The sequence below is a fragment of the Corvus moneduloides genome, chromosome 6 (genome assembly GCF_009650955.1).
Source record: "Corvus moneduloides isolate bCorMon1 chromosome 6, bCorMon1.pri, whole genome shotgun sequence".
Classification (NCBI taxonomy): domain Eukaryota; kingdom Metazoa; phylum Chordata; class Aves; order Passeriformes; family Corvidae; genus Corvus; species Corvus moneduloides.
This window is the reverse complement of record NC_045481.1, coordinates 23405089-23423780: the sequence shown is the minus strand read 5'-3', so window position 1 is coordinate 23423780 and position 18692 is coordinate 23405089. Positions and strand designations below refer to the sequence as shown.

Sequence of the window (18692 nt, the reverse complement as noted above, 5' to 3'; positions counted from 1 at the left end):
GGAAACACCACGTGTTCTGCACTGTATGGTAGACACTTGGATTGCAGCAGGGCAATTCCTCAGAAATCAGTGAGATAACAGTCATCAATGGATACTCAGCAAACAATGTCCCCAAGAACATGCAAGCAACTTCCCCTGGCCTTGCCAGGCTGAGGGTGGGACTGAATGAGGAGGGACCTCACCATGTGACACAGATATTCCTTATTTCATCCAGCCACTTCACTCCTGTTGAGCTTTCACCTCCAAGAACTCATGGGGGAGATGAACAGACTTCATTTGTTCTGGGTGGTTTGGGGTTTGGTTTTTTTGTCAAGCCCAGCATGAGGAACTGCTCCTGTAGCTGCCTCACTCACCTCTTGCCATGCTGCTATATATATCAGTGATTCCTGCCTCCAGGATCTGTCTGGGATCTGAGCCACCTCTCCAAAAGGAGAGGTATTCAGCACTGTCACATGACAGAGGTGGAGGGAGAAGGTGGCAGAGGTCCAGAGGATGCAGCATATATTATCTTCATGAGTGGGCACTTGTCCCTCAGGCCAAGAAAACAGTTTTAAACATTTTGTCTTTTTTGTTGTTGTTGTTGTTGTTTTTCCATAAATAAGGAAAAATGCAGCGATATTCTCCAGGGCTCTAGTCATGTTTGGTGTTTGACATCATATTAACTTGCTCCCCTTCACAAGTCTTTAACATGTCAGCTAAATGAGGATGGAGAACATTAGCCCCAGAATTGAGGATGGGATACCAAAGCACCCATACAGACACACAGACATCAGGGAAAGTGTGCCCACAGTAACAGAGCAGAGCAATGTCACACAATAACAGACTACCACTTTCCTGGCTCCTCTCCTCTGTTCAGACTAGTAAACCAGGCAAAAAACAAACACATGCAAAAGAGAGCTGAAGATAGACACCTTCATCTGTGTGTGCTTTGGACAATGACACTATTACTTTTACATAGTAATCAGGAGCTTTGAGCAATTGAGATTTCTCATGTCAGCAGGGAAAGTCTCAGACCTAATCTATGTGTCTATACAGGAGTGTGACTGTGTTCCAGCTTGTCATCTAGGCTTTCCTCCTGGCTTTATTTTCCTGTTCATTTCTTTTTTTTTCTTCTTAAAAGGGTCTGAGTCTCCACACAGTGTTTTCTGAGTCAGCTTTTCACCTCCTTTCAATACTACACAGGCTGTGGCTCTACCAGGTTGCAAAGTCAGCAGACAAGGGGAGCTGGCCAGCTCTATAGGTCACCTCGCAGGGGACAGCAGCAGCTCTGGGTTCCAGCCCACAGAAGCAGGTTTGCTAGAAAGCTCCGGCAGAAGTATTCCTGTTCCAGTACTCCTCTGCTCGGGAGGCTGGCCTCAGACAAAGTGAATCCAGAGCCTTGAGAGAAGCCCTGCTCCGCCCACGGTGGTGTCCATGCTGGAAAAGCGAGGGTCAGCGCAGCAGCACTGAAGCCCAGCTTGCGTGTGAGCGCTCAGCCTGCATTCCCAAAAGGCAGCGATGAGGCATGGAGCCGTCCCCGTGAGCCTTCGGCAGCCGTGCTCCCCCCTGCCGCCTTCTCTTCCACACATCTATCCCCTGCGGCCACACACCAGCCTTGCTGACAGATCTTACTTGAAAGCTCTGGCAGGCTGTGCCACTAATGGCAGAGCCCTGAGCCGGCTCCCTCCGTCTCCCTGGAGTCCCTGTGCAGACGTAGGTGCACGTCACGGCCTGCTCTAATTTTATCCGTGTTTGATGGAAGAGACGAACTGAGCAGCAGGGAGGCAGCTATTTTGGTTTTCTCTGTGGCGGTGGGTTATATAAAGCATCTTGCCATGACCCGCGTCGCTTGGGAGCTGCTTTGCTTTCAGCTGCCACTAAACCAGAGGCTCGGACGCTCGCTGCCGGCAGCCGAGACCTCCATGCGGCTGCGTGGGCCAGGTGTGCCGTGTGTGCCCGGTGTGCCGTGTGTGCCCTGTGCGCCGTGTGCGCCGTGTGCGCCCTGTGTACGGACAGGGAGAGAGCGTCAACGAGATTCAGGGGCAACCATCAATGGGGAGAGACTGGCTCTACTCCTTGCTGTGCAGTGTGACATGCACTCAGGGGTTTCACCCGTTCCAGCGCCAGCACATCATACGTGCTCCCTCAGCAGCACAGCGGGCTCGGGCACAGGCGGGCAGCTGGCTGCCCGGGGTGTGCGGGCTTTGGCCGGCCGCCGTGGAACACTGCCGCTCTCACCTCAGCCGGGCAAGAAGAGCGGCTCCATTAGGTGGCAGCAGCAGCAGCCACAGCAGGAGGAGGCTGCTCTCCCGGTGGGACCTCTGCGGGTGTGCAGGAGGCCCATGGGGCCACAGAAGGGCTCGGCAGAGCCAGGCAGGGACTGGCACTGGGTGCTGGGCAGCTTGCTGCCGTTGGGTGCAGGAGATGTGGGGGACTATTGCCCTTTCTACCTGTGCTTCCTGGTGCTCTGGGGTACCTCTGTCTGACACTGACCGAACGGCTGCGAAACCCCAGGGGCCGCCCCCTGGGCTGACCTCCCGCACGTAAGCCACGACGTGGTAAGCGGCCGGCGGGGACCCTGTCCTGTGCTAGCTGACCGCAGCGCCCGGCCTCCACGCAATGGCCATTTCCCAGCTGCAGGGAGCGGAGGCATTACGCAGGGCTTCCCGCCCGTGTGGGCTGCGGCTCCTCCACACCTGGCCCTCCCGGGTGGTGTGTTCGTCAGAGATGCTCCGGTGCTTGGTACCAGGCTAGTGAGGCAGGGCAGCAAGCTTCGGGCTTGCCGGCTTGGGAATTTTTGGCAAGAGGCGGCATGACCAGGACTCCTTTCTGTGTCTGACATAGGAAGAGTCTGCCAACATCTGGGTAAGGTGCTAGAGCCCACTGCCTGGAGGGAGTTTTGGGGAATGCCTCTTGCTTTTGTTTCTTGTCCAAGCAAGCAAATTTAATAGCACAAGCCAAAGTATTTAGGACGTGTCACTATGTCAGTTGGCACCTCCCTGCTTCTCCAGTCTCTGGGTACTGCTTACCCTGTGCTCAGCTCTGCTGCTGACTCATGTCAAAGCCGCCTTCTCCCTAATGACCAGGGGTCAAGCTAGGACCCAGCCTGCTCCGTGGCTCTCCTCGCTCCCACGCAGTTCCCGCTGGGCCTCCCGTCGTGGCACCGGCAGGACGCACCCACTTCCTAAAGAGTCACCTCCTGGGAACACCGCCGAGCCTCTGCGGTGGCCACGGCATCTGACTCCCTCCCCCTCCGAGCATGTGCCTGCCTGAATGCCCATACCTTCTGTCTGGCCGCTCCCGAGGAGGCATTGCTGCGTGAGGGATAACCCGCAGGACAAGGGAGGGGGCTGTGGTCCATGTGCAACCACCACCCACCCACCCAATTTGCTACTGGCTGGGGCGGGAGAACTGCAGCCTTGGGGTGTTCCCAACAGGACCCATATCTGTCTTCCTCATGCATCCCCCACTGGCGCCAGGAGCCCCAGCCCCCTCAGCACACCACCGCATCCCTTTTGCTGGCACGATCCCCAGGGAAAGCGGCGGGCGCAAAAGGCATGCCGGAGGAGGGGCGGGTGTGCGTGCAGGAGCGTGCATATGTGCACGTCAGGCAGAAGGAAGCGGGGTTGTGAGTGCTGGAGGCGTTGTGAGCGCCAGGCACAGGCTGACAGGCAAGAGCTGCCGCTCCCGTAGGAAGATAAACTGTTTTACAACAGTCACGATCGCAGTGAGAAGTTCACTCCAGAGTGCGCCTTCTTGCTAGGGAGGGAGAGGATAATCAGAGCTGAGAGGAGGAGTGTAGGATACGGGGGAGCATCCCAAAGATTATGCGAGTGTGTGTGGAGGAAGAGTATTTGTGTGGAGAGTGCAGCAGCTCTGTAAGCCCCTACAGATGGGGTGTGGACACAGGAGAGGAGTAATGCTATTGCACAGTAATGCAGTAACACAGCCCCCTCCAGTACTGATGTGGAATGCTGCCCGGGGGCAGAGGTCACTAAACCTGCCAGAACTGGCACCAGAGCAAACAAGAAATGGACGAATAAACTAAAATACTTCAGGGAGCAAAAATGTTAGACTTGGAATATACTGGAACAGGAGAGCAGGCAACTAGCCTCCACTCAGTTCTGCAGAGAAGTGCAAATATATTCAAATATTGTGTGAAAGGACAAGCCCTCCTGCAGGAACTCATCTCCAGCTCTCCTTTCCCAGTGTAGCAATTCAGTAAAGACTGGTCCCAGGCTTGGATTCAGAGTCTCCACTGATATCTGGAGCCCTGATAGCATGAGGTTGCCCCTGTGGCCATGCTTACACTTTTTTTTGTGCTGAGGCTGTTTGAGGTGGTCTAAGCAATACCAGCTCCACAGAGCTCGCTCAGATCCTCCCTGTTGTGCCAGCACAACACTGTACACAACTACATGGCAAACCAGATTCAGGAACCGTTCTGTCAGAGGAGCCATCATCTTTTCTCTTTGAGAGGTTAGTCGTCTTCCAGCACAGCTCATTACAAGGCTCCTGAGCAGCACTGTGCACCCTGGCTGGTTTTGGAAGGTGCTGGCTGTGCCTCCCAGATTTGAATCAGCTGATATAAAAGGAGCTGGGCAGCTGCCAGCACCACACCCTGTGTCGTGCCAGCACAGGCGAGTGCCCATCCGTCCAGGTTGCAACTCTGCAGCAATGCAAGCCAATCTGCCGTAGGCTGGCTTTTCCCACTCCTCCTGGCATGGGACCTAGCCTTCTCCTTGCACTGGTTGCTGACTCCTGACTCTGCTCTCAATCAGTTCACCATGATAAAATGGCAGAGGACAGATTGACAAAAGACAGCAAAGGGTTATCTCTTGGGGTAGCACAAGAGGGCAACTCCTCACCCCACAGCTGAGAACTGGACCTGGCAAAGAGTGGGAATGGAGTCCCCCAGTGGGGAGGGTACCCCAGCAGTAGCTCAGCCCATGGCAAGCTTGAGCAGCAAGCAGACTGAGCTGACCTTCAGCCTGCTGAAATAAAGTGTTCTGTTTCCATCCATGTCAGCTCTCTGAACTGGCTTGCCACATGGCTACATGCTCCTACATCTAGTGCAAAGAAATGAAATACATGACTCGAGCAGGGGGGGACTAGAAGCACCACAGGGCTACATTGCCACTCCCCTCACATCTCAGGTCTCCAGCTGCTTGCTCTTGTCCCACAGCATCATTCAGCCAGGCCTATGTGACACAGGGCAGGACAGATTTGGGATGGAGCAGAAGGGGCAGGGTTGGGCAGGGTTGGGCAGACGCACTTCTGGGTGTTGAACTCTGTCCTCTGCCTTGCTGCTCCTTCCCTGTCCTCTGCCCCACTGCTCCCTCCCTCCCTGCAGATGAGGTCCTGTAGTAGACAGGGTGGCAACCCAGTGGCAGCCCTGGCTGGTAGGGTAAAGCACTGAAAATGTCCAGTGGACTGAGATCAGGAATGAGCAAATGAGGAGGACACTGGGCTAATTGGTCTCTGTGGCTCCTTGCAGCCCAGGAGCTGTGAGTGCCTGTACCTGCAGCACTGTTGCCTGCGCCCTGGGATGGGATGGGGCCAGAGGGCTGACAGCCTGTTCTGGGACAAGGGGAGGAGCAGGAATAATTGGAGTCGTTAGTGATATTTTTCCTTCCTCATGTCAATGTGAAATACTGGTAAGAGGAGAAGCCTCTTGCCATGGGTACCGGCTGCCTGGATACATCAGGAGCATCCCCCCTGTGCACGTGTCAGTAGCAGGCACTGTCAGGGGCAAGGGCTGTGGGAGAGTACACGTCCTGGCGGGACATCCCTCTGGCTGGCTTCAGTCCCTCTGGCAGGTGACTTTGGACAGGCACTGTACTGCAGCCCCAAACCCCAGGCGTGATCCCTGCCTTTGACCACCTACCCACACTTTCCCACACGGCCAGTGGTCTCCGGGTGACCGGGCACCCGCGGAATGCGGGGAGCTGCCGTGACCATGCGGAAAGCCTTTTCTCACGCCCGCGGATTACCTTCCCAAACACCGGCACTTCAGGCTTGCCCTTGAGAAGCAAACACTAATTTCAGCCGCACCCTTTCCTGCCCTGGGGCTGCAGGGCGAGGGTATCCTCAACGTACGCCGTGTTCCCCACCGAGGGGTGTGGGACAGGAACCAGCCCTCGTAAAATCGCCCGGATTGAACCTGCTGCCCTCAGCCTGCCAAACTAAACAGAGCTGATGTAAAGCAAACAGCAATGACAACAGCCTGGCTGCTGGTGAGGGTTGGGCAAGCAGCTGGTTTCCAGTTTGCTGGCCTCAGCAGATGGCGGCGGCGGGAACAGTCGCTGGGAGTTCCCACCCCGCAGGCACCCGGCGCAGCGGCCGAGGCCGGGGCGGCCCCGAGCTTCCCTCCTCTCCTGTCTGCCAGCAGCGCCTGCGCAACCCCCAGTGCAAAGACAGCTTTTGGGACTTCAGGGAGCCACCCAGCCGACCCTGGCACGGGGAAACCGGGGATGCCGGTGGGTGGGTCCCTCCGCCAGCCGCTCTCTTCGTCGGGTGTTTCACCTAGAAGGGCTCTGGCCGCCACACATTGTAGGGGAGGAAGCTGATGTCAGAGGGAAAGACGCCCGAAGGAACACCCAAAGGCCGGCTGCCGGAGAGGAAACGGTGCACCAAGAGCAGGGCTCTCTGGAGCAGCCCCTGGTGCCCCGGAACGCAGAGAGGAGCATTCGGTCTGTCTGGCCTCTGCTGGTGACAGGAGCATGGATGGCACTAGGTGGTCTACTGGGCAGATTTGGCAGAGCAGGCTTTTCAGAGAATGCTGCTGGGAAAGGATGCTGAGGGCTCAGGCCACTCTTCAAGAGATGGACCAGAAAACACTGCAACATCTGTGGTTCACTTCTTAGTTTCTTTCCACTTGTTTCAAGGCTAGATTTCTCAGGTTTGTTGGACATGCACTTCATAGCCACGCTCCACTCAGCAGCCCGGATGATGGGCACAGCAGACCTGTGGCACATGTGCTGGGGGTGCTCAGCCAGTACCTGCAGCAGGGCAAGAGCTCATGCGCACTTCTCTCAGAGCAGTGCCTGCATAGTGGCCTCTCTGGCCCAGCCATCCATCCATCCATCCATCCACCCATCCATCCATCCATTTGACCCTCCAAGCTCCGGGCTCTTCCTGCAGCTGGGCTGTTCGCACTGCCGGCCAGGCTCCTCAGTGCAGCCGGCTGCACCGCTGACCCCAGTTAAAAATAAATCCTCCTCCTCAGCGGCAATATTTTTAACCCTGGGCTCATCCCTCTGCTCAGGTTACCAGCCCGCGCCCTCCCGGCGCACGGCGGAGGGGCGCGCAGCAGCCACAAGCCGCCCGTGGGGCTGCCGGCTGGAGGGACCTCCGCTAACCCACAACACACACCGCTGCCTTCTGCCCGTGGGGAATCCTAGGCCGCGGGGCTCCCCGGGCCGGGCCGGGCCAAGGTGCCCCGCCGGCAGCCGCGTGGGCAGGACGCCGGCGGGGGGGGGGGTCGGGGCCGCCGCAGGCCCCGCCCGCCCTCGGTTGCCGCCTCCCAAACAAACAACAGCCGCTCCCGCTGCCGTGGCGACCGCTCCCCGCCCGCCGCCGCGGCGACGGGGCCCCGCCCCTCCCGCGCGGCTGACGCGTGCTCCGGCGGGGGGAGGTGGGAGGGGGAGGCGATGACGTTGCCGGTCCGTTTCCACGGGAACCACGCGCCGACGTCACGGGTTTGTGTGTTGTCAACGTCCCGCCGTCTCCCGGCAACGTCAGGCGCCCGGCCCGGCCTCGGCAACAGCGCCGCGATTGGCCGGGAGCGCCGCAGGGCGGGGCCCGCGCGCGCCGGGACCGCCCCCTCTGCGCGGCTGCGCCGGGTGCGGCGCGCGCGCGGTGTGCGCGCCTCTGCTGGCCCCGGGCCTGAGGGGCCGAGCGGGGCCAGAAGGGACTGTCGGGGCTTAAGCCCAGCTGGAAATGAAACACCACGCAGCCGCTCGCTCAACTCCCCTCTCTCCCCAGCACCCCGGTGAAACGGGGAGGAGGTAAAACTTGTAGGTTGAGTTAAGAACAGTAGAATAATAGAAAACAAAGTTAAATGCAATAATAATGGCAAATGGTAGTAATAATAATAATAAAAGGGAAAGGAGATAAAATCAAACAAGTGATGCACAATAGAATTGCTCACCACCCGCTGGCCGATGCCAGACCCCAGCATGTTGCAGTTACTTGTGTCTCTCTGGGGTTGCCAGGTTGACAGCACAGCTTTTTACGATGTTTTACTGTTTTTTCTGGGTGCTGCACTTGTCTGGAGGTAAGGTGCAAACACGTTGAAGGTGTCCCCTGCACTACGTACTTATTCATACAATCCCACACACACTACCTGCCACTCTGAAACTGCAGGCTGTCGGGTGGGGAGATCTGGAAGCCTGGCTGGGATGTTGGTATCAGCAAGCACCCCAGAACTCTGGTGTCCAGTGCAGGTGGGCATGGCAGCCTGGCAGGGTCTTGCACAGCTGTGCTGCACGGCAGGAGGGAGACAGTGGTGTGTGCTGCGTGGGGCCAAGTGCCTGGTGCCCCATTTCAGCTGCATGAGCCCAAACTCACAGCTCCATACTCCAGTTTCTCACCAGCACCAGGCCATTCTCTCCAGACCTCCCTGGGAGATGGTGGGTTTGCCTGGGGAAGGCAGGAGGGAACCCCTGTTTAGAGGAACCGGGGTGGGGGGGGGGGAGCCCTCCAGGCCCTCTACTGAGGCTCTGTGCTGAAGCACAGGGCGCCTTTCTTTCCAAGCGCCCACATCTGCACTGGCAGTCAGTGCCCAGAGAGGCCAGCACTGTCAAGTGGTGTCTCACATGGGTGAGAGGAGCTGGTTTTGCAGCCCGCTGCGCTCTATATGGATCCTAAAGCAAACAGTGACGAAGCAAGTTAACCTGACCCCACTGGCTTGGCGGTTGTGCCCCTGGCAGTCAGGCTCCTGGGAGGAGAGTACAGAGGGCACATCCTCCATGTGCAATCACCAAGTCAAACAGTCCCAAACTGGACTGCTGTACCTCTTCTGTGAAAGGTCCTTGAGTTTCCAGGCCTAGACTCTCTGACATGTTTACTGTCTACGTGTTTAACATATAACCTCGACAGGGAAGAAAATGGACAATCTCTTCAGAGGCTGGTATGGGCCTGGAGGATGGCAAGAGCTTTTTCTCGACTTGGAAAGAGCTGTGAGCTGCTAGCAGTGAGCAAGAGAGACTCTCCTCCAGACCCTGTTCACTGTTCTGAGGTGGAGCAGAGCATACAGATGATCTGTAAATGTCTTACTCCCAGGTCTCTCTGCACAAGCATATGCTTAACTCTGGTTGCACAGATACTTAGGAATGAGTTAACACAGAAGATGTTTCCTCTTCCAGCAGCTACCCCCAGCCACACCAAATTGCTTGGCAGATCTGGATGCATGGGGACGATCAAAGCCTCGGGGCTGGGCTGGCAGTACTCTGCACTGTTTACATGTTTACATATTCATGGCACTGTTAACCCCAGACAATTTAATAATATTGAATTTTGTATTTGTTACATTTCTTAAATACCATCTAAGGAACCTCAGCTTCCTGGGGTATTCCCAATATTTGTTCCTAGGACAAAAAAGGCCAACTCACAGTGTAGCCATGCCTTATTATTTGTTCTCTTTCTATTACTGGGGGTCTCTACTCCTGCTGTGGCAGCATCTTTGCACTGAGCTGCCTGCTCCCTTTGGCTCTGCCTGGAGTGCAGCCTGACTGTCCAGCCAGAGACATGGCTCAGTTGCAGAAGGGTGCAAACACCTTGCTTTCAAGTCTTGCCATTTCCTTTCAGCAGCACCAACTGAATGTGACTCGCCCACGGGCTGAGTCTCTGTGAGTCCCTGCGACAGCCCCATCGCTACAGGAGTCGAGGACTCAAAAAGGGAGACCTTACTTGTGTTCATGACTGTCTTCCAGGGCAGCCAGCCCACCTGGCATGCTGGTGTCTGACGCTGAATGGCACAGGAGAAAGGTAAGATCTGGGGACTACCTCCAGTGAAGCAGAGTTGTTTCTCCAGGCAGTGACAAAGGCTCAGACTGTCCTTCTTCCTCCCAGACTATCCTCAGCGTTGTGATCCTTTGTTTGTCCTGAGTCCCCTTGAGCCTTTCTTTCCCCAGAGCACTCCCCAGTCACAACAATTAGAAGGTTTCTTTCTGTCCTGAGCTAAACAATCTTCAACATCCTGTCCCTTCACTTCAGCAGCTTTGTTCTGCATCTGCAACAAAATCTCCTTAGCTAAGCACAGTGGCATTTTCCTCCTCCTTCTCAGCACTTCCTCCTTTGCTACCTTTGGCCCATTTTACTCAAGAGGCACTGCACCAACAGAAGAGCAGGACCCCTTTACCCAACCCCTGTCCCTTTACCCAGCCCGTGGCACAAGCATTGGTATCGCTGCCCAGCCCCACAGGAAAGAGGTAGCTTGGCAATGTGACCATCCGGCTCCCACCTCCAGAAAGCTATTGGACACAACAGGAAACCCAAGCTTTCTCTTGATTGTGTGGGGATTTATTGCAGGCATCTTGTGGGGTTCCATCAAGGAAATCACAGCTGTACTTGCCTTGTTTGAATCTTGTCTGATAATCAGAAAAGTCCTGCATTAGCCTGTCACTGGGTTTGAACATGCTGCTTCTCACTGAGCACGTTTTCCTCTCCTTTCCTCCCAGCCAGTCAGTGCCCTGGACTATAACTGTGAGCATGCACAATGCCCTGGGATGGGCCTATGATGTTGGAGCTGGTGGAGAGATAAGAGGCCAGCTTGGCCATGGTGTTCCGGCTTTGTCTCACCACCATGGCACACACAGCACATCAGTGGCAGCAGCAGCAGCAGTTTTGGAGTTTTGTCTGGAGAACTTTGTGCTTGAATAGCTCCAGGTTATGAACCCTGGCTTGTGGGGCAATGGCTGCCAGCCCCGCCCTGGGGCAATGGGGTGCAGATGAAGCGCTGCGATGGGCGAAGCTCTTTCACGCCTGCTGGCTGAGAGCAGTGCATGGGTTCCTCAGTGTGTGGAGCAAGGACCAGCCGTGCCTGATGAGTTAGTATCCACCATGGTGCAGGCACAGAGTAGTGAGAATAAGTGGGATGGCTCGACAGCGTCATCCACAGTAATTGGCGGCCCACGGCACGCGGCTGTGCGACCACGAGATGCCGGGATGTCTCTGCTCACGGTGTTTATTCTTTAGGATGTCCCTGTCACACACCCAGCTGCTGTGATTATTAATTGCTATTTATACTTTTCTTTGAGTATGCACTGTGCTTTTAAGACCAGCAGAGGTGGGAACCCTGCCCTCCTGGAGGCTCCCAGGCTAGGTGGGAGGGTGACAGCTGCAGTGTGTCTTGTGGGGAGTTCAGGCCACTGGGATAATGTACCAAGGGCCCTTCTTCCACCCTTTGCTCCCCAGACACATCAACAAAGGGGGCAGGCTCCCACCACTGGTTTTTCAGCCCCCTTTCCTGCTTTTCCATCCTGTTTCCTTCTGAGGCGCCACAGCCTCTGCCTGGCTCTACAAGCCTCTCTGGGGCCAAGTGGATGGAAGGGATCCCTTGTGCCATGCTGGGAGTGAATGTAGTGGAGGACACCAGGAACAGTGGGTGTGCAGGTGTGTGCAGGGAGAATTTCACTAATGCCCCTGGAGCCTGCCCATAAAGTCTGTAGCACAACAAGTTGTTGTGCATATCCTCTGATGGTATGGGCAGGATGGTTGGCCAGGCAGTGATGAATTCTCAGTGCAGGGGAGCTATTTCTTGGTGTCCACAGCAGTGCCCCCTGCATGCCAGCTCTGCTGCTGAACTCTGGCTGTCCAGTCTCCTTCCCAGTGACCCCAACAGTCCCTGGTTAGCTGGAGACAGATGTCCATCATATTGTGTGCCTAGAGAAGGAACATGGAACCATGCTACAGTCAGTGTTGCTGACAGAGAGTGGGTGCTGACAGAGAGTGGGTCATGAGACTACCAAAGGGCCATGTTGCTGGCATGAACTTTCCCCTGGTACATGGCCAAATTTAGGCACAGCCATCTCTTCCCCCTGAAGTGGGTTTTGGCTGTGCAGTTGCACTGGCCCACACATCTCAGGTGCTTTTCTGGTGTGGTTTTCCAAGGCCAGCCTCAGTAGACAGCTCAAATGAAGGAGGGGTGTGAAAGTAGGGCCAAGTTCCCATGCTGCACTTTGAGGCTTGGGAGCTCGCTGTTCTGTTGTAAGCCTCAGAGCTGCAAGCTTTCCCATCTCCCTGCTTGGTAAGAGGAGAAGTGGAGGCCAAGCAGGTGGAGGGGTTCTGTTGGTATCCCGGACAAGATCCTCACTGGATTGTTGCTGTCCTTCTGCCCTGCTGGCACCATTGTGATGCCCAAGAAGTGCAGTGGGCATGGCCTCTTCTGTCTGGCCAGGCATCTGGGAAGAGCCATCTCCCTGCTGATGATAGTCAGCAGCCACCTCCTCCTCCAGCACCAGATCCAGAGGTGCAGTGGGCTTGTCTGAAGCAAGGAAAAAGTCCCTAGAGGGGTGTGTCTGTGCAGCTGCAGCCTAGCCAAGCACCACCAGAGCCTGGCAAAACCCTGCTGGCCCTGGCTGTACAGGTTTAATAATGTTGTGTTCACTGAATTCATGGTCCATTCCACAGATCACACTAATTTGTGAGGGTCTAATGGCTCTTCCTGTTCCCAGCTGGTGAGGGAGGTGAGGAGCCTCCATCAGCCTGGCATGCTGGTGAGGGTAACCCTGTCACCCAGGCAGGAGGGTTCACGCTCTGACTCTGTTTTGTCCCTGCGGTACTGCCTGCTTCCTTTTTTTGTTCTCACACATACTGCGGTAAAACGTGTGCACCCTGTGTTTGGAGCAAACAACAAATCCACGTCATGTGTTTTCGCTTTCTCTGTTTCGTTGCCTCCACATGTTAGAAATGTGTGGCATCCGTGCACTTTCCGTTTGGTACAAACCGATCATGCTTGGTCGCCAGTGGAGATGGCAACAGATGGTTTGCATGGGCACCACAAAAATATTGTGGGCTTTGGTGAAGTGGATTCCCCCCCTGATTTCCAGACACTTCTTTTGGGGAAGGTAGTTTGGCTAGAGGAACCCTGGGGCAGTTTGTAGACAGCAGGGCTAAGCAGTGTTTTTCTGAAATGTGCCTGGCAAATGTCTGAGACTGGAAACTGTGTCTGAGGCTCTTGCCCTTGCTGGGCACCAGTGTGTCAACCTAGGCCCTGCTGGGGATGTGGCTGCAGAGGTTTGGCCTGGTGCTCACTGGTGGCAGGGATGGCAGGAGCATGGCTTTGCTAATCTGCTGGCACATCCCTCCTCTGGGCAATGCTGAGGGCCTCCTCACCTGCACCCTGGGGCTGCCGAAGAGATCATGCTTGCCCTGCTCTTTCGGTAGCTGGCATGAGGGGAATGCTGGCTGGGGCAAAGAACCCTTGGCAGCACAGGAACCTGGGGTGACTGATGCCTGCCCCGAGATGGAATAGCCCACGGGCCAGCGCTGAACTGATGAGAGCAGCACTGGCAGGTCCTTTCCCCGCAGGTCCTTTCCCAGGGAGAGGTACGGGCCGTGAGCTGCGGCAGTCCTTGGCTGTCCCCTCTGCTCTGACGGGCAGTTCAGAAATAGCAGCTGGCCCAGTTCTCCCGCCCCCGTGGCCCAGATCTCTAAGAACGGAGGTTGCTCGCGCAGCAACAGCAACAGCAGCAGCATCAAGCGCTGCATTTAGCCCATGAGCTCAAACAGAGGGAGAGGCTGCCAGCAGGATCCCAGCCTGGCTGGGTGACGCTCCTGCCTGGAGACTGCGCTGCAGGCTCTGTTTGTTGCTGTAAACACGCTCCCTGCTGCAGCTTCCCTGTTACTATCTATAGCCGCGATCTCTTGGCTCCCGTGCAAGGCGAGTCTGCGGTCTGGCTCCCACCTTAGCCTGACCTGAGCCAGGCCTGCCTGACATCCCCGTCGTGGGTGGGTGTCTCCGGGCTTCGATGCAACAAGGATCAAAACAAAACCCAAACTGGAGGAAAGGACGAACCTCGCCCCTCTCTCTCCTCGTCGGTGGTTTCCCGGTGGCCTCCTGCCCATGCTCTTGGCAGATATCCCAGCCCCCCCGAGCACTGCTCCTAAGATCTTCCAACCTTCCCGGAGGGCTGCGGCCCCTCAGGCTTCCCTGGCAGTGCTTCCCACCGCCCTGTGCCATTACCCTCGCTCTCGACAATTACAAGCACACATAATAGACAAGTCAGTAGTGACACATGAGCGTAACGCGCTCCTCGCTACGGGGAGGGGTGTAGGTTGAGCTTTCCGTGCGTGGGGCCCGCCGAGTACCTGTGCCCAGCTACGGGCAGACCCCGCTCTGTGCTGGCGGTGGGGCTTGACTTGCAGCGCAAAACGCACCGCTGCCCGGCGGGGGCCCTTCTTCGCCGCCTTTCTTGGAGCACCTTGCTCCGCGGAAAGGCTGTGCGGGGTCCCGCTGAGGGGAGGGGTCACTTGCGGCGGGACGGCGCCCCCGGGGAGGGCGTCACCTGCTGCGGGACGGCAGCCCCAAGGGCAGTGTCGGTGCCCCAGAGCCCTCGCAGGGTCTCGCCAGGCGAGGGGGGAGGGGCCGTCGCGTCCCGAACCGTCCCGTCCCGTCCTGTCCCGCGCGCCGCCCGCCCGCCCGCCGCACTTGGCTGCAGCCTGGAGCGCTTCCCGTCAGTCACGCCCCCTCGCACAGGATGTATCCCATATAAGGATATCTGCGTCAGTGGGTTCCCGAGCCCGGCCGTACCACTCCGCGCGGGGGGGAAAACCCTATGGCCGCTCCCTCCTGCTCTGCCCTGGGGCCTCCGCCGCCCCTGCGGCCGCCCCCCGCCCCATGCTGTGCCTCTGTCCCGCGGGGGGCGGTGGCAGACGGCGTGCGGGGCGGCCCCCGGGAGGCGCGGGGCGGGAGCGGGGTGGGACGCCCCCCCCCGTGGGCGCGGGTGGCGCGTCCCCGGTGACGTCGCGGGAGGGTATAAAAGGGAGGCGCGGCGCGGTACTCCAGCAGCTCAGGCAGCCCCGGCGGTCGAGCGGAGAGACGCGCGGCGCGGACCGGGCACAGGGACGCACGCAGCCGACCCCTCCTCGCTTCATCCCCAAGGGCGCTTCGCCACCGTCGCATCACCTCTCACCTCCGGCTTGCGCTCACCGAGCCGACATGATGTACCAGGGCTTCGCTGGAGAGTACGAGGCGCCGTCCTCCCGCTGCAGCAGCGCTTCCCCGGCCGGGGACAGCCTCACCTATTACCCTTCCCCGGCGGACTCATTCTCGAGCATGGGCTCGCCTGTCAACCAGCAGGTGAGTCGCCGAGCGTGCCGGCTGCGCTCTTGCCCGGGGCAGGAGCACTCAGTAGGGGACGGGGCGGGAGCGGGTGGCGCGGGGCAGGCGGTGTCCGCGGAGGAGGTCAAGTCGGGAACTGGCGTGGGGAGCGGCCCCGGTGCCGAGGCGGGGCGGTCGGGGGGTGCCGTGGCCCGGGCCGCGCTCTGCGGCGGGTGTGTAAAGCGGCTTCATTGATAAAACGCGAGTTCATTGAGGAGACTCCGGAGCAGCGTCTGCGTCAGCGCGGACGTCAGAGATATTTATAACAGGCCGCTCTCGTGTGGAGCCGGCGCTGGCAGCGCGGCGCCGCGGCCCCGGGGACGGCGGGGAGCGGCCCGGGCGTTCCGCTGACGGCAGCCCCCCTTCCTCTGACCTACAGGACTTCTGCACCGATCTGGCCGCCTCCAGCGCCAGCTTCGTGCCCACGGTGACGGCTATCTCCACCAGCCCCGACCTGCAGTGGCTGGTGCAGCCCACTCTCATCTCTTCGGTGGCCCCCTCCCAGAGCCGCGGGCACCCCTACGGCGTCTCGGCGCCCGCCCCCACCACCTACTCCCGCCCCGCAGTGCTGAAGGCGCCGGGCGGCCGTGGGCAGAGCATCGGCCGCCGGGGCAAAGTCGAACAGGTGAGCGCGGATTGGAGTTGTTTGGGGCACGGGGGGGGGACTGGGGAGACGCGCGGCCGGCGGGTTGCCCTGGCCGGGGGGGCACCGGGCTGGCAGCGGGACTGAGCGGCCTCTCTCTGCCTGCAGCTGTCCCCGGAGGAGGAGGAAAAGAGAAGGATCCGCCGGGAACGGAACAAGATGGCAGCGGCCAAGTGCCGCAACCGGCGGCGGGAGCTCACGGACACACTGCAGGCGGTAAGTGCTGCCCGGGAGGTGGCGGGGGAAGAGGGAGTACCCGGGGCGGCGGTGGCAGGAGGAAGGGGACTCCAGCTGGGAGTGACGCCGGCCCTGGCTGACAGCCTACTCTGTCTGCAGGAGACCGATCAGCTGGAGGAGGAGAAGTCCGCGCTGCAGGCGGAGATTGCTAACCTGCTGAAGGAGAAGGAGAAGCTGGAGTTTATCCTGGCGGCCCACCGGCCCGCCTGCAAGATGCCCGAGGAGTTGTGCTTCTCCGAGGAGCTGGCAGCTGCCAGTGCTGCCACCGCGCTGGACCTGGGCACCCCCAGCCCCCCCATGACCGAGGAGGCTGCCTTTGCTCTGCCGCTGATGCCTGAAGCGCCGTCGGCCGTGCCGCCCAAGGAGACCAGCAGCAGCGGGCTGGAGCTCAAGGCTGAGCCCTTCGACGAGCTGCTCTTCTCCACGGGGCCGCGGGAGGCCTCCCGCTCTGTGCCCGACATGGACCTGCCTGGGGCCTCCTCCTTCTACCCCTCGGACTGGGAGTCGCTGACTGCCGGGACCAGCGGAGAGCTGGAGCCCCTCTGCACCCCTGTGGTGACCTGCACCCCGTGTCCCAGCACCTACACCTCCACCTTCGTCTTCACCTACCCCGAGGCAGACGCCTTCCCCAGCTGCGCTGCTGCGCACCGGAAGGGCAGCAGCAGCAATGAGCCCTCGTCTGACTCCCTCAGCTCCCCCACCCTCCTGGCCTTGTGAAGGGCTCCAGCATTGACTGACCTGCTGGGCCCCCTCCCCTGCCCATGCACCCCCACGGACTTGCAGCTGTGCCCCATGGGGCTCCCCAGGCCTGGGGAGGGTCCTGCCACCGCCACCCCCTGTCTGGCCTGGTGCCCCGGGGCCTGGCAGAGCGTCATGCACCGAGGTCTCTTACCTCTTCCAGAGATGTAGCAAATCGCATGGAGTTTGTCTTGTCCCCAGTGGCCCATCCATGAGAGCTGGTAGTCTGTAGCATGTCCCACATGGCTGGGTAGGTGACTCCCTCCCCTCCTTAGTATCACTAGCATTAACTAATTAATCTCTTGGTTTTAAATGATTGGAATTTAACCTGGTGCTGGGTATCTCCAACTCGTATCTAGTGCAGCTGATTAACAATAACTACTGTGTTCCTGGCAATATCGTGTTCTGATGACTTAGCAATGACCCATCTTACGTGGGGGGAAAGAGACTATTTTATTTTCTAGTAGGTAGATAAATAGCTATATCCATGTACTGTAGTTCTACATTGATGTTCATTGTAACTTTACTGATCATGCATTGTTGAGGTGGTCTGAATGTTCTGACATAAGTTTTCCATGAAAACGTTTTTATTGTGTTTTTAATTTATTTATTAAGACGGATTCTCAGATATTTATATTTTTATTTTATTTTTTTCTACCTTGAGGTCTTTTTTGACATGTGGAAAGTGAATTTGGATGAAACCTTAAGCATTGTTTGCTTATTATTGTTCAGAGACATTGTCAATAAAAACATTTAAGTTGACTGCTGGAGCTGTCCTTGTGTTACCTTTTGCACTTGCTTCCCTGCGACCTCAAAGGGGTTCCCTAGCCTCTAATTTTGGCTGGGCTTTATAAACTGCAGACAACTGCAATCTTCCCGAGGTTTAGGGTGCATCAGGGTGGGAATACCATTTAGGCCAGCCCTGTCCTTGTCCTGGTGTTAGTCAGGGCTGGCTGTGGTTACACCCATCCTGGTAGGCAGCAGGGTCACTCCTTACGGCCTTCCCCAGCTGATCTGTCTGGGTCTGGTCCCACTCTGTGTCTGTGCGTCACCTACTGTGGCCTTTCACCAACTATCTGGAGGCCTTGCTGGAAAGGTGGTGAAAAGGCAGGTGAATTTGTGCCTCTGAATCAGGAAGGCCACCTCTAGGCTGGGGCCCACATGATCATTTCCATGTCCCTAACAGCCCAGCTTCCTTCCCCCTGCTGAGAAGGGGGTGTGCACCCTGGCTCTGGGTGCCCCTGGATGTGGTCTGGTTCCTCCAGCAGTACCTATGGCCTATCTTCTTTGGGACAGGAGGGGAGGAGAAAAATCTAGAGCACTCCTCAATTTGGGCTGAGTGGTATAAGGCAAACCACTGGCCTTTCAGCTTCTATTAAAGCCAGCCCAGTCCTTGAATGAACGAGTTTTGGCAAATGGCGCACACACACATTCTAGGAATGTGCTGCCTCCTTGGGGTCTCTGTAAATGTGGTCTCTCCTGCTGAGTTAGTTTAGAGGGGCTGCTACCCTCTGTTCCCCCTGCTGCTTGCGCAGTGAAATGTGCTCTGCTGGCAGGACAGCAGCTGGGCCAGGTTACCCCTGCGTGCAGAGCAGTAGTCTGCTCACTCCCTAATAGCTACACATGAAGAGTCCCCTGAGAGTAGCAAGGCCCCCCTGACAGTCTCCAGCCCTGTCACTCCAATTTGAGAACTCCTTTCTCAAGGTGAAAGCAAAGATAATACCTGTGCTGGCATGTGTGTCCAGCTGAAGGCCATCTTGACACCGTGCTCTC

At 57.8% G+C, this 18692-nt stretch overlaps 1 protein-coding gene across 1 annotated transcript; it reads left to right on the top strand.

Annotated features, from left to right (window-relative positions):
• Positions 1–14981: 14981 nt before the first annotated feature.
• Positions 14982–17685, top strand: FOS (Fos proto-oncogene, AP-1 transcription factor subunit). Its single transcript, XM_032112661.1, has 4 exons — positions 14982–15280; positions 15681–15926; positions 16053–16160; positions 16281–17685. The coding sequence occupies exons 1-4, from the start codon at positions 15140–15142 to the stop codon at positions 16896–16898; spliced, it is 1113 nt and encodes a 370-aa protein (XP_031968552.1). The 5' UTR covers positions 14982–15139; the 3' UTR covers positions 16899–17685.
• Positions 17686–18692: the final 1007 nt, after the last annotated feature.